This window comes from Rhipicephalus microplus, unplaced genomic scaffold (assembly GCF_043290135.1).
Source record: "Rhipicephalus microplus isolate Deutch F79 unplaced genomic scaffold, USDA_Rmic scaffold_21, whole genome shotgun sequence".
NCBI classification, from domain to species: domain Eukaryota; kingdom Metazoa; phylum Arthropoda; class Arachnida; order Ixodida; family Ixodidae; genus Rhipicephalus; species Rhipicephalus microplus.
This window is the reverse complement of record NW_027464594.1, coordinates 5,090,906-5,102,962: the sequence shown is the minus strand read 5'-3', so window position 1 is coordinate 5,102,962 and position 12,057 is coordinate 5,090,906. Positions and strand designations below refer to the sequence as shown.

The following is a 12,057-nucleotide window of genomic DNA, read 5'->3' as shown; positions in this document are numbered from 1 at the left end:
GACTTCAAGTCGCTTGGATGACAGACTGACCCAACTGCGCGACCAAAGCCACGTGAATACTAATCGATAGCCATTCAACAGTTAATCGATAGCTCATCAATAATCAGTAAGTTATAAAAAATGTTCTAATAAGCTAAAATACATGGCCACTACGTTGTGCTAACCAATCGATTGTCAATAAATGAGTGATGATTAACTTATGAATTCTGAAAAATACGTGCTCATGCTCACTTTACCCATTTGAACGATGTGCCATGACCAAAATAACATGAAAGAGGACAGGAAAAAAGTGGACGGAGAAAGAAAAATGAGAAAAAAAAGGCACGAAAAAGCTACAAAACTTAGACATCTAGCATAGCAGTGTGTTATATTGTCACGAGGTTGTGATACACGCAGCACTTGATAGGAAGTACGCAGGAGTCAGGGCGGTGTCAGGCGAACTGTTTATTGGGCGAACTTGTGTCCAGCAAAACAGGGCCAAACACAACTCACAGCAACAGCGGCGTGAACAGTCGTCGGCCGACGCAAAACAAAAGACCCCCCAGTGGCGCACTGCGCCGGCTTTTATACACGCGTCGTAACGCGTTCCAGGGTGGCATACAAGATAAACGCGGCCTGCGTTGCGCTTAACAGAAAGTGATAGCGGCTTCCTTCGTAAACCAAAAGAACCGCACGTGTCAGTCTTTTATACACGCGTCATAACGCGTTCCAGGGTGGCATACAAGATAAACGCGGCCTGCGTTGCGCTTAACAGAAAGTGATAGCGGCTTCCTTCGTAAACCAAAAGAACCGCACGTGTCAGTCTTTTATACACGCGTCGTAACGCGTTCCAGGGTGGCATACAAGATAAACGCGGCCTGCGTTGCGCTTAACAGAAAGTGATAGCGGCTTCCTTCGTAAACCAAAAGAACCGCACGTGTCAGTCTTTTATACACGCGTCATAACGCGTTCCAGGGTGGCATACAAGATAAACGCGGCCTGCGTTGCGCTTAACAGAAAGTGATAGCGGCTTCCTTCGTAAACCAAAAGAACCGCACGTGTCAGTCTTTTATACACGCGTCGTAACGCGTTCCAGGGTGGCATACAAGATAAACGCGGCCTGCGTTGCGCTTAACAGAAAGTGATAGCGGCTTCCTTCGTAAACCAAAAGAACCGCACGTGTCAGTCTTTTATACACGCGTCATAACGCGTTCCAGGGTGGCATACAAGATAAACGCGGCCTGCGTTGCGCTTAACAGAAAGTGATAGCGGCTTCCTTCGTAAACCAAAAGAACCGCACGTGTCAGTCTTTTATACACGCGTCATAACGCGTTCCAGGGTGGCATACAAGATAAACGCGGCCTGCGTTGCGCTTAACGGAAAGTGATAGCGGCTTCCTTCGTAAACCAAAAGAACCGCACGTGTCAGTCTTTTATACACGCGTCATAACGCGTTCCAGGGTGGCATACAAGATAAACGCGGCCTGCGTTGCGCTTAACAGAAAGTGATAGCGGCTTCCTTCGTAAACCAAAAGAACCGCACGTGTCAGTCTTTTATACACGCGTCGTAACGCGTTCCAGGGTGGCATACAAGATAAACGCGGCCTGCGTTGCGCTTAACAGAAAGTGATAGCGGCTTCCTTCGTAAACCAAAAGAACCGCACGTGTCAGTCTTTTATACACGCGTCATAACGCGTTCCAGGGTGGCATACAAGATAAACGCGGCCTGCGTTGCGCTTAACAGAAAGTGATAGCGGCTTCCTTCGTAAACCAAAAGAACCGCACGTGTCACTACCCCCCTCTGAAAAAGCATCGTCCCGATGCTAAAGACAGAACATAAGAGAGAGTACATGCAATAAATTACATTAACAATGTGTCTCAGCTAATCAGCGCGCGTAATAAGGTTTAAGTCGCACCACGTGTACGACTTCGGGTCGTGCACGGCGTCGTTGGGATGACGTTAAGCCATCGGGCACGACCTCATAGTCCAGTTCACCACGACGTCGGACTACCTTGTAGGGTCCAAAGTAGCGTCGCAGGAGCTTCTCAGACAATCCCCGTCGTCGTATCGGCGTCCAGACCAAGACAAGGTCGCCGGGTTGGTATTCGGTGTGGTGTCGTCGAAGGTTGTAGTGGCGCCTGTCGACCGTCTGTTGGCTCTTGATACGCAGGCGGGCTAGCTGTCGAGCTTCTTCAGCGCGATCCAGGTAGCTGGCGACGTCGCGGTCTTCTTCGTCGGTGCCGACCGGTAGCATGGCGTCAAGCGTCGTTGTTGGGCTCCGTCCGTAGACGAGCTTGTATGGAGCAAACTGCGTCGTTTCCTGCACGGCCGTGTTGTACGCGAAGTTTACATACGGGAGTATGGCGTCCCACGTCTTGTGCTCGACGTCCACGTACATGGCCAGCATGTCGGCGATGGTCTTATTTAGACGCTCGGTGAGGCCATTCGTCTGTGGGTGGTACGCGGTGGTTCGGCGGTGGCTTGTCTGACTGTACCTCAAGATCGCTTGCGTTAGGTCAGCCGTAAAGGCCGTACCTCTGTCGGTGATGAGGACCTCGGGGGCTCCGTGGCGGAGGACGATGTTCTCAATGAAGAACTTGGCGACCTCGGCGGCAGTGCCCTTGGGCAAGGCCCTTGTTTCGGCATAGCGGGTGAGGTAGTCAGTCGTAACGACAATCCATTTGTTGCCAGAAGTTGACGTCGGGAACGGCCCCAGTAAGTCCATGCCGATTTGTTGGAATGGCCGTTGAGGTGGTTCGACGGGTTGCAGAAGTCCGGCTGGCCTAGTTGTCGGCGTCTTGCGTCGCTGACAGTCTCTGCATGTTTTTACGTAGTGGGCGACGTCGGCAGTGAGGCGAGGCCAATAGTACTTCTCTTGTATTCGTGACAGTGTGCGGGAAACACCAAGATGTCCGGCTGTCGGGTCGTCGTGTAATGCTTCCAGAACCTCTGGACGTAACGCTGAAGGCACCACGAGGAGGTGGTCGGCGCGGAGCGGCGAGAAGTTCTTCTTCAGGAGGACGTTGTTTCGCAGGAAAAACGAAGCCAGTCCTCGGCGGAATACTTTCGGCACGTTGGCGGTCTTGCCTTGCAGGTAGTCCATGAGGATCTTGAGCTCTGGGTCAGCTCGTTGGCGTTCCGCGAAGTCGTCGGTACTTATGGGTCCCAGGAAAGAGTCGTCGTCCTGGTCATCCTGGGGCGGCGGATCGACAGGGGCGCGAGACAAGCAGTCGGCGTCGGAGTGCTTTCGTCCGCTCTTGTAGACGACGGTGATGTCAAATTCTTGTAGTCTGAGACTCCACCGTGCGAGGCGCCCTGATGGATCCTTCAAGTTAGCTAGCCAACACAAGGCGTGGTGGTCACTCACGACTTTGAAAGGCCTGCCGTACAGGTAGGGGCGGAACTTTGATGTAGCCCAGATGATGGCAAGGCATTCCTTTTCTGTCGTGGAATAATTGGCTTCTGCCTTCGAAAGTGACCGGCTAGCGTAACTGATGACCCTTTCAAGTCCGTCGGTCCTCTGCACGATCACGGCGCCGAGCCCTGTGCTGCTTGCGTCCGTGTGAATTTCGGTGTCAGCTTCTTCGTCGAAGTGCGCCAGTATTGGCGGCGTTTGCAGGCGTCGCTTTAATTCTTGAAATGCCTCGACTTGCGGCGTTTCCCATTTGAAGTCGACGTCGGTCTTCGTGAGGTACGTCAGTGGCTCGGCGATCCGCGAAAAGTTCTTCACGAAGCGCCTGTAATAAGCGCAGAGGCCAAGAAATCGGCGTACTGCTTTCTTGTCGGTGGGTGCAGGAAAGTCGACGATCGCAGCTGTTTTCTGTGGATCAGGGAGCACTCCCGACTTGCTGATAACGTGGCCAAGGAACAATAGTTCCTCGTAGGCGAAGCGGCACTTTTCTGGCTTCAGGGTAAGTCCCGATGCTTTGATTACCCGAAGAACAGCTTCAAGGCGCCGGAGGTGCTCGTCGAAGTTGGAAGAAAATACGACTACGTCGTCCAAGTAGACGCGGCAAGTCTGCCACTTCAAGCCTGCGAGTACTGTGTCCATAACCCGTTGGAACGTCGCAGGCGCCGAGCAAAGACCAAAGGGCATGACCTTAAACTCGAATAGGCCGTCTGGTGTTATGAAGGCAGTCTTCTCTCGGTCTCTCTCGTCTACTTCGATTTGCCAGTAGCCGGTTTTGAGATCCATCGACGAAAAATACTTGGCGTTGTAGAGTCTGTCCAGAGCATCGTCTATCCGTGGGAGGGGATACACGTCTTTCTTCGTGATCTTGTTCAGGCGACGATAATCGACGCAAAAACGTAGGGTTCCGTCCTTCTTCGTCACCAACACCACGGGTGATGCCCACGGACTCGTAGACGGCTGAATGATGTCGTCACGCAGCATTTCGTCGACTTGTTGCTTGATGGCCTCGCGTTCCCGTGCAGAAACTCGGTAGGGGCTCTGACGGAGCGGACGGGCATATTCGTCGGTTATAATGCGATGTTTCGCGAGAGGGGTCTGACGAAGCCTCGATGACGACGAGAAGCAGTCCTTGTATTGGTGGAGTAAGGCTTTGAGCTCCTTTTGTTGCTGCCTGGAAAGGCTTTGATTGACGTCGAAGGCGGGCGCGGACACTGCTGTCGACGTTGCGACTCCCTGAGAATCGGTGAGGGCGAAGGCATTGCTCGCTTCCACAAATTCGCTTAGATGTGCTACCGTCGTGCCCCTATTCAAGTGCCTATATTCGTTGCTGAAGTTCGTCACCATTACCTTGGCTTCGCCGTTATGAAGCTTGGCTATGCCTCTTGCGACGCACATCTGACGGTTTAGGAGCAGGTGCTGGTCGCCTTCGATGACACCTTGTAAGTTGGTAGACGCTTTGGTGCCGACGGAAATGATGACGCTCGACAGTGGCGGGATGGTTACCTGCTCTTCTGTCACATTCAAGGCATTGTGAGCGACGTTGCAGTCTGACGCCGTTGCATTATCCGTGGACAGCGTGACTGACCCGGATCTTAGGTCGATGACTGCGCCTTGCTGGTCCAGGAAATCCATGCCTAAAATGACGTCTCGCGAGCATTGCTGCAGGACCACAAAATTCACAGAATACGTCTGGCTGTGAATCGTGACTCTTGCCGTGCAGGTTCCAGTCGGTGTTATAAGGTGGCCCCCTGCTGTTCGGATATCCGGTCCTTCCCATGCAGTCTTTACCTTCTTGAGCTTAGCGGCGAAGAGACCACTGATGATAGAGTAGTCGGCGCCGGTATCGACTAGGGCGGTGACGATGGCAACATGCGGCGCAGTTCTCAATAAGTGGGACCCGGACGACAAGCTGCGTCATGTGTATTTTTACCTGGAAGACGCCGCAAGGACTTGGTTCGAGAACCGCGAGTCAACGCTTCGAACCTGGGACGACTTCCGCGTTGCTTTCCTGCGCACCTTTGCAAGCGTCGTGCGGAAGGAAAGAGCTGCATCACTGCTTGAAACTCGGGTGCAGCTCCCCAACGAAAACGTAACGATCTTCACGGAGGAGATGACGCGACTTTTCCGCCACGCCGACGCCGACATGTCTGAGGACAAGAAGGTTCGCCTGCTTATGCGAGGAGTGAAGCAGGAGCTCTTCGCCGGACTGATCAGAAACCCGCCAAAGACGGTACAAGAGTTCCTCTCCGAGGCTACCACCATCGAGAAGACTCTTGAAATGCGGACCCGCCAATACGATCGGCACATGTCGCCAGACGTCGCAGAAGTCCGAGGACTCTGCCCCGACGACCTGCGCGAGACCATACGCGCTATTGTTCGTGAAGAACCGCACGTGTCAATATTGTATTGCAAGGGGCGTGAGATTGAAAGCGTGCTAGAGGAGGAGCAAGAGCAAGAGTTGAAAGAGTAAAACTTAGCAAAGGCTTGTGCAGTGCAGCATAGCAGGGGTCGAATAGAAAGGTGAGGCGAAGAGAAGCAAAAGAATGAGATGATAAGGTAAAGCAAAACCATTCTTCTTCAATATATTATCGCGAGGAGTGCGAAAAGGAAAATGATGGGGTAGCGGAGAAAAGGTGGAGGGCAACGCTTAGCAGCAACGCTGCTTCCTCAGTCTTCGCACCCACCGCTAGGGCTGCGCTGCCCCAGTGTAGTTTTTTTTTTTTTTTTGCATTGACGTTTAGTTCTTCACTGTGCTTTCGTGGAAGGCAGAGATGCTACTGAAACAAAAATCTGGTTACGGTTTAAGAGGAGCACCTGTAACTAGCGGACTAGGGAAAAAAAAACTAGCACCAAAGACAAAATGGGGCTCAAACTCGGATACGCTAGGTGCCAGCCCAGTATTCTACCACTGAGTTACGCTGGTGCTTGTGAATTGTTGGCGAAATTGCCTGAGGCAGGCTTGATATCGAGAAAACAATTACGTTAATACGACTTGTAAAGCGTTTTAAAACAGTGAAAGAACAACCAGTTGTCACACAATGCTAATAACTTAACCAGTGGGCCCTGAAATGCTCCAACATATTACAAAAGCTTGTTCTTGTTCCCCTATAAACTGTGGTGCATACCACTGCAGCCATAATTTCTCATTGTCGTGAGCCTCTGCATGAACAATTTGCACAAACTTCCTTGCATGTGTTTAGTGGATACCACACTTCTCTTAAGAATGACGAAAAGTAGCCAATGCCGGCCTACTACCCACAAGTTTTTTTTTATTAATGCCCTAGAGGATATCAAGCAAGTGTGCTTGCAGTAATTACCCAATGAATGTTTGGAAAAAGCTCTAAAAGGCTGTTGTTGTAGCTTTCACTGTGACTGTGCAGCACCTTTCGCGCAGGCCTGGCGTTTTTCTTTTGTGCTCTATCGATGCACTCGTTCTCTCAGCCATCAGACTCATTGAATCTCGCACCGGAGAAATCATCGACACACGTGTTTTGGCTGCGAACAATAAAATGAAGGTAAGGATCACTGAGAGAAAGTAGATGACGAAGACAGCGCACGCCGATGATTTTCCGTTTCGACTACCAGGTGCAGCATAACGCCGAAATTGCTCTTAAAATATACTGACATTTCTTCACATCATCTTCCGACACTTACTGGCGTTTTTAGATATGCCCGTGTTGAATCCATGTTACTCACTCTGGTTGACGAGCTAACAGTGCTTCTTTTGCTTTTTTTCTGCCAGCCTGAACTACAGACCGACGTGGAACGTTAAGATCCAGGAGCCAGTGGCAGGAAACTATTACCCCGTCAACAGCAGGATCTATATTGCGGTAAGGTAGGGGTTATGATTACAGACGGCACGACAAAGGGACACTTGCTCACGAACCTGTATGGTGTACGTAATGATTGAAAGCATCACGAAAAAAAAATATGCACGTAGGCCTTGCCCTTGCAATGTTGCTTTCACAAGGAACTTGTGCGGGACTTACACAAAAGCTTGATCCCTAGATTAAAAAAAAATGTATGTACTCGAGGGAATTATTCACTATGACTCGACTGTCCGTTTCCCCACAGAAATTCTTCACAGCAGTAGAACGAGGATTTTACTGAAATATTTGTGGCAGCCGGATATACTGCTCCTACTTGAAAGACGAAGATTGCTGTTCACCAGCGAGTCACACCAAGGTCAAAGAATTCTTTTGTAGCTTCGTGCTCCCGACGACTGGACGACCTTACTAAACTGCGTGGTGTCTTGAAAACCTTCAAAACATACTTGTCATTACAGTAAAAGTTCTTCAGTTCGCACTTGGTTCATTCGAATTTACTGTCAATTCAAACTGACACCCTGTTTCCGGCACAGCCCTGTGCATTTCTGGGATAGAAAATCCTCGATAATTTCAAAGATAAAGTAAATCCTACTAACAATTGGAATTCAGAGTCCTTTATCATAATACCTCGCAGACGTTGGCCGAATGTGTTTTAGAACCACGCCAAATTTACTATAGATGCAAAACAAAAAAGCAGAACATTTTTCAGGAGTTGAAAATCCGCACGCTGTGCTGCAGCTCACAGACAGCTTCAAACAATACTCATGGAGTCGTGATTTAAGCAGCGCAAGCTGATTAGTTCTAATTTTGATTGTGAAATCTTTGCCAGAAATTAGAGGCGCTTTAGAGCCTAAAAGGCACCCTCTATTCTACGTTAGGTTTCACTGCTAACATCACTGCATGTGGGTGCTTGCTTCACCGACTGATCAAATAACTTTGTTCACTCAATCAATTAATTTTGCTCCCCACCCCAGAGGTCACCCACCACATGCGTGTAGTAGCACCTAGGTCGGTATAAAGAGTTCAGAGGTGGCTTCATCAAGTTCTGCTGATGCATTGTATAACGATGTCTGTTTCTCCAGCGTCCGCCAGCAAATGAGAACTTCGCTTCATTCGAACCACTCTATAGTTCCCTTCGGGTTTTAACTAACGATCTTTTAATGCACCTCCACTTCTAATAGGTCTTTGCAGAGTAAGCAAAGACTCGTTTCGTCTTGACCGTATAGTTATATCCATTATTCACAATTGTAGTATTTTAAGCAGAAGACAGGTCAGATTGCCTCAAAAGAGGAGTTAACCACTGTTTCTCACTATTGCTGCTTGTACTTATTTGACCTCGAGTGTTTTCCTAATATGACACCTCTCTTTATTTCTTTTAAACCAGGATCCCACAGAAAAGGTTCAGTTCACTGTGCTCACCGATCGTTCTCAGGGAGGCAGCAGCCTGCGAGAAGGCTCAGTGGAACTGATGGTAAGCGCCGACTTTCTCGCTAACTAACCATATTAAACACACATGTATCACTGGATGCAACCACCAAAATAGACATCGCGACTGCCAAGTAAACGTCTGCTTAAGCAGGTGCGCTGAAGTTCATTGCCTCATTTCATGGCATAACTAGCCAGGTAATGTTTCACGTGCCTCACCACAAATAACACAGCTGAAAATATGACTTACTCGACTACTTCTATTTTATAACTATTGCGAGCTTGTGCAGCTTTGTTAACCCGGTGAGTCAATTCCATATCACATAAATGTCACATTGGCAAAGGTCTCGTATTGGAGCCGCATACAAGATGCCATACGGTGGTCAGAGCACAGATATAAGCATTTGTCTTGTTGCGAGACTGTCCGGTATGCTTCAGCTGTGCTTTAAGTGATATTCTGATTGCGAACTGGCGATTGCAGCCATTAAAGCCCTGTAATCTATCGGTACGTCAGATGTGTGAGCAATAGAACTGCACCAATGGTGGACAACAAAACATGGTAACAATAGGTATCACAGTGTTGTTCACTACTTTTGCGATTGAACATAAGCCTGCGTTTTAGTATTGTACGTGTGTGGTATTCGCAGACTTCCGTCAAGGCCGCCTGTGCAGTGATGTCGCAACTGACTCTGCTAAAAAACCCATGCGACACATGCATATTACGTGTAACTGACTCCTGATGCAGATAATTTAGTCACGCTCACTCGTACTCGGATCAAACTCTGAGTTCAAGTCTAAAAGAGCAGAGGTGAATAATATTTTCGTGAGTTTGAACACGACTGAGCCTTAAGAGCAAAATATATTTGTTTAGTCTGAGTGATCTTCACGCTTTTTGTGGACCTATGCATACTACGTATATTCAATATTCTCGCACGACTGAGAGAACACATCCGAGTCAATGTGTGTGCATTACTATTTATTGGATGCAAGACATATGTGAGATATGCTTATGGCCCTCGACTGTAGACCAGAAAGTCACGCGTTCAAACTCCAGCCGCGGGAGCTGTGGCTGCATTTCAAATGGAGGTGGAAATGCTTTAGGTCCGTGTACTTAGATTTAGGTGCACGTTGAGGAACCACAAATAGTATAATTTTCTGAAGCGCCCAACCACGGCATCCCTTGTAATCACGTCGTAGTTTCGGACCATTAAACTCTAACAGTTATTAATGCAATATGTAATTTCTAGAGACAGCCCTTGTGGAATGCCTGATGCGCTTGGGCACTTCTGACTTATTCAAGATCTTAATGGTCTGTGGAGGTGACGATCATCATCAGCAGCAGCAGCATCATCATCATCCTGACTACGTCCACTGCAGGACAAAGGCCTCTCCCATGTTCCGCCAGTTAACTCAGTCCTGCGCTTGCTGCTGCCAATTTATACCCGCAAAATTCTTGATCTCATCTGCCCACCTAACCTTATGTCTCCCCCTAACCCGCTTGCCTTCTCTGGGAATCCAGTTAGTTACCCTTAATGACTAGCGGTTATCCTGTCTACGCGCTACATGCCCGGCCCATGTCCATTTCTTCTTCTTGATTTCAGCTGTGATATCCTTAACCCCCGTTTGTTCCCTAATCCACTCTGCTCTCTTCTTGTCTCGTAAGGTTACACCTACCATTTTTCTTTCCATTGCTCGCTGCGTCGTCCTCAATTTAAGCTGAACCCTCTTTGTAAGACTCCAGGTTTGTGTTCCGTAGCTAAGTACCGGCAAGATACAGCTGTTATATACCTCCCTCTTGAGGAATAGTGGCAATCTACCTGTCATAATTTGAGAGTGCTGCCAAATGTGCTTCACCCCATTCTTATTCTTCTAGTTACTTCAATCTCGTGGTTCGGCTCAGCGGTTATTACCTACCCTAAGTAGGCATTGTTTTCTACAACTTGAAGTGCACTATTACCTATCTCGAAGCGCTGCTCTTTTCCGAGGTTGTTGTACATTACTTTCTGCAATGGCGAGCAGCGATGGCGTAGTGGTTAGAGCATCCGGCTCGCATGCAGAAAGTCCGTGGTTCAAATCCCGGTGCCGCGCAGTTCCCAACCGGATAAAAAAAATACGCGTGGTGATGGAACTGGATTAAGTGGCCTGGAATGCTGCCTCACCGGTAACCACCGCCGGGATTGCACTCCCTCACCAGAGAAGGATTGGCCACCCTGGTGCAGTATCTGGCCACTACTTCCCACATGCATACGGAGGTGACGATACCTCTTGGTATATATATATATATATATATATATATATATATATATATATATACCAAGAGGTATCGTCAATATATATATATTGCTTGACCGAAAGCTGGTGCATTGTGCCTGCAGGTTCACCGGCGTTTGCTTTACGACGACGCGTTCGGCGTCGGCGAGGCCCTCAACGAGACGTATTACCACGGTCATGGTCTGGTGGTACGCGGAACGCACAGGGTCGCCGTGACTCCACTCGACCAGGCCGCCCAAGTTCACCGACAGCTGGCAGTTGCGACGTACTCAGCACCCGCCCTCTACTTTGCCCCTGTCGAGAGCAAAACCTACATGGCTGAGTGCAAAACCAACGTAAGTGCAAGTTGGTACATGAATTTTAGCGTCAAAGTTGTTGAAGCTTGGAGAATTCCTCTTGGTCGCGAAAAGAAGTTGAACCGTCATCATCACGAACCGGTACTTGCTTTTTTCGACATTTTCTGCACCATTCCTACGACGCGTCTGATTATTCATTGGATGCGTCAAAAAATTCTGATGAGTGAGTTGACGACTACATATAGATATAAAAATATAGAAAAACACATTGTTAGGAAAATGATTCTTGCAATTCTTCGTGAGGTGCAATTTGAACCTTCGAACCCACAATACAAAAGATAGTGCTTTTTTTTAACTACTCGACTATACAGGCAAGCTATAGTGTAGCATAGCCTTGTATAGTATAGCACATTAATGGTATGAGAAAGGGTATTGATAACGTGGAGGCACTGACTTGTCTAGTGTGGGAGGCAATTACTCGAATGAGTGAAAGAAAGAGTACAGAGGGAGATCAACGAAGAAAAAGATAGAGATATCGAGAGAAAGACCCAACAAAGAGAAAAAAACAGATCATGACAGAGCGGAATAGGGATAAACAAAGCTAGAGAGAGTGAGAAATGTGTGTATGTATTAAGAAAGAGCTGAGTATAGCCACGCAGAGTATGATGTATATCAACGGTTGAGAAAAGATTGATGGGGAGGGTAGAGAGAAGGATGGTGAGGGATGGGCCATAGCACAGCTATATACAGTACAGTATAGCAGGGGAGGGGAGGGTGACAAGCAGAGCAGGGAAACAATGAGGGCAGCACTAACAGCTCGGCCCTTTGTTCTTCGTACCACTAGTCG

General features: G+C 48.6%; 1 protein-coding gene across 2 annotated transcripts in view; it reads left to right on the top strand.

Moving 5' to 3' along the window:
• Window positions 1–12,057, top strand: part of LOC119169884 (lysosomal alpha-mannosidase-like) — a 100,975-nt gene that overhangs the window by 76,705 nt on the left and 12,213 nt on the right. For both annotated transcript variants that reach the window (XM_075883851.1, XM_075883852.1), the window contains 3 exons: window positions 7,134–7,221; window positions 8,603–8,689; window positions 11,019–11,249. In XM_075883851.1, coding sequence (XP_075739966.1) covers window positions 7,134–7,221; window positions 8,603–8,689; window positions 11,019–11,249 — 406 coding nt within the window. The remainder of the gene's footprint in view (window positions 1–7,133; window positions 7,222–8,602; window positions 8,690–11,018; window positions 11,250–12,057) is intronic.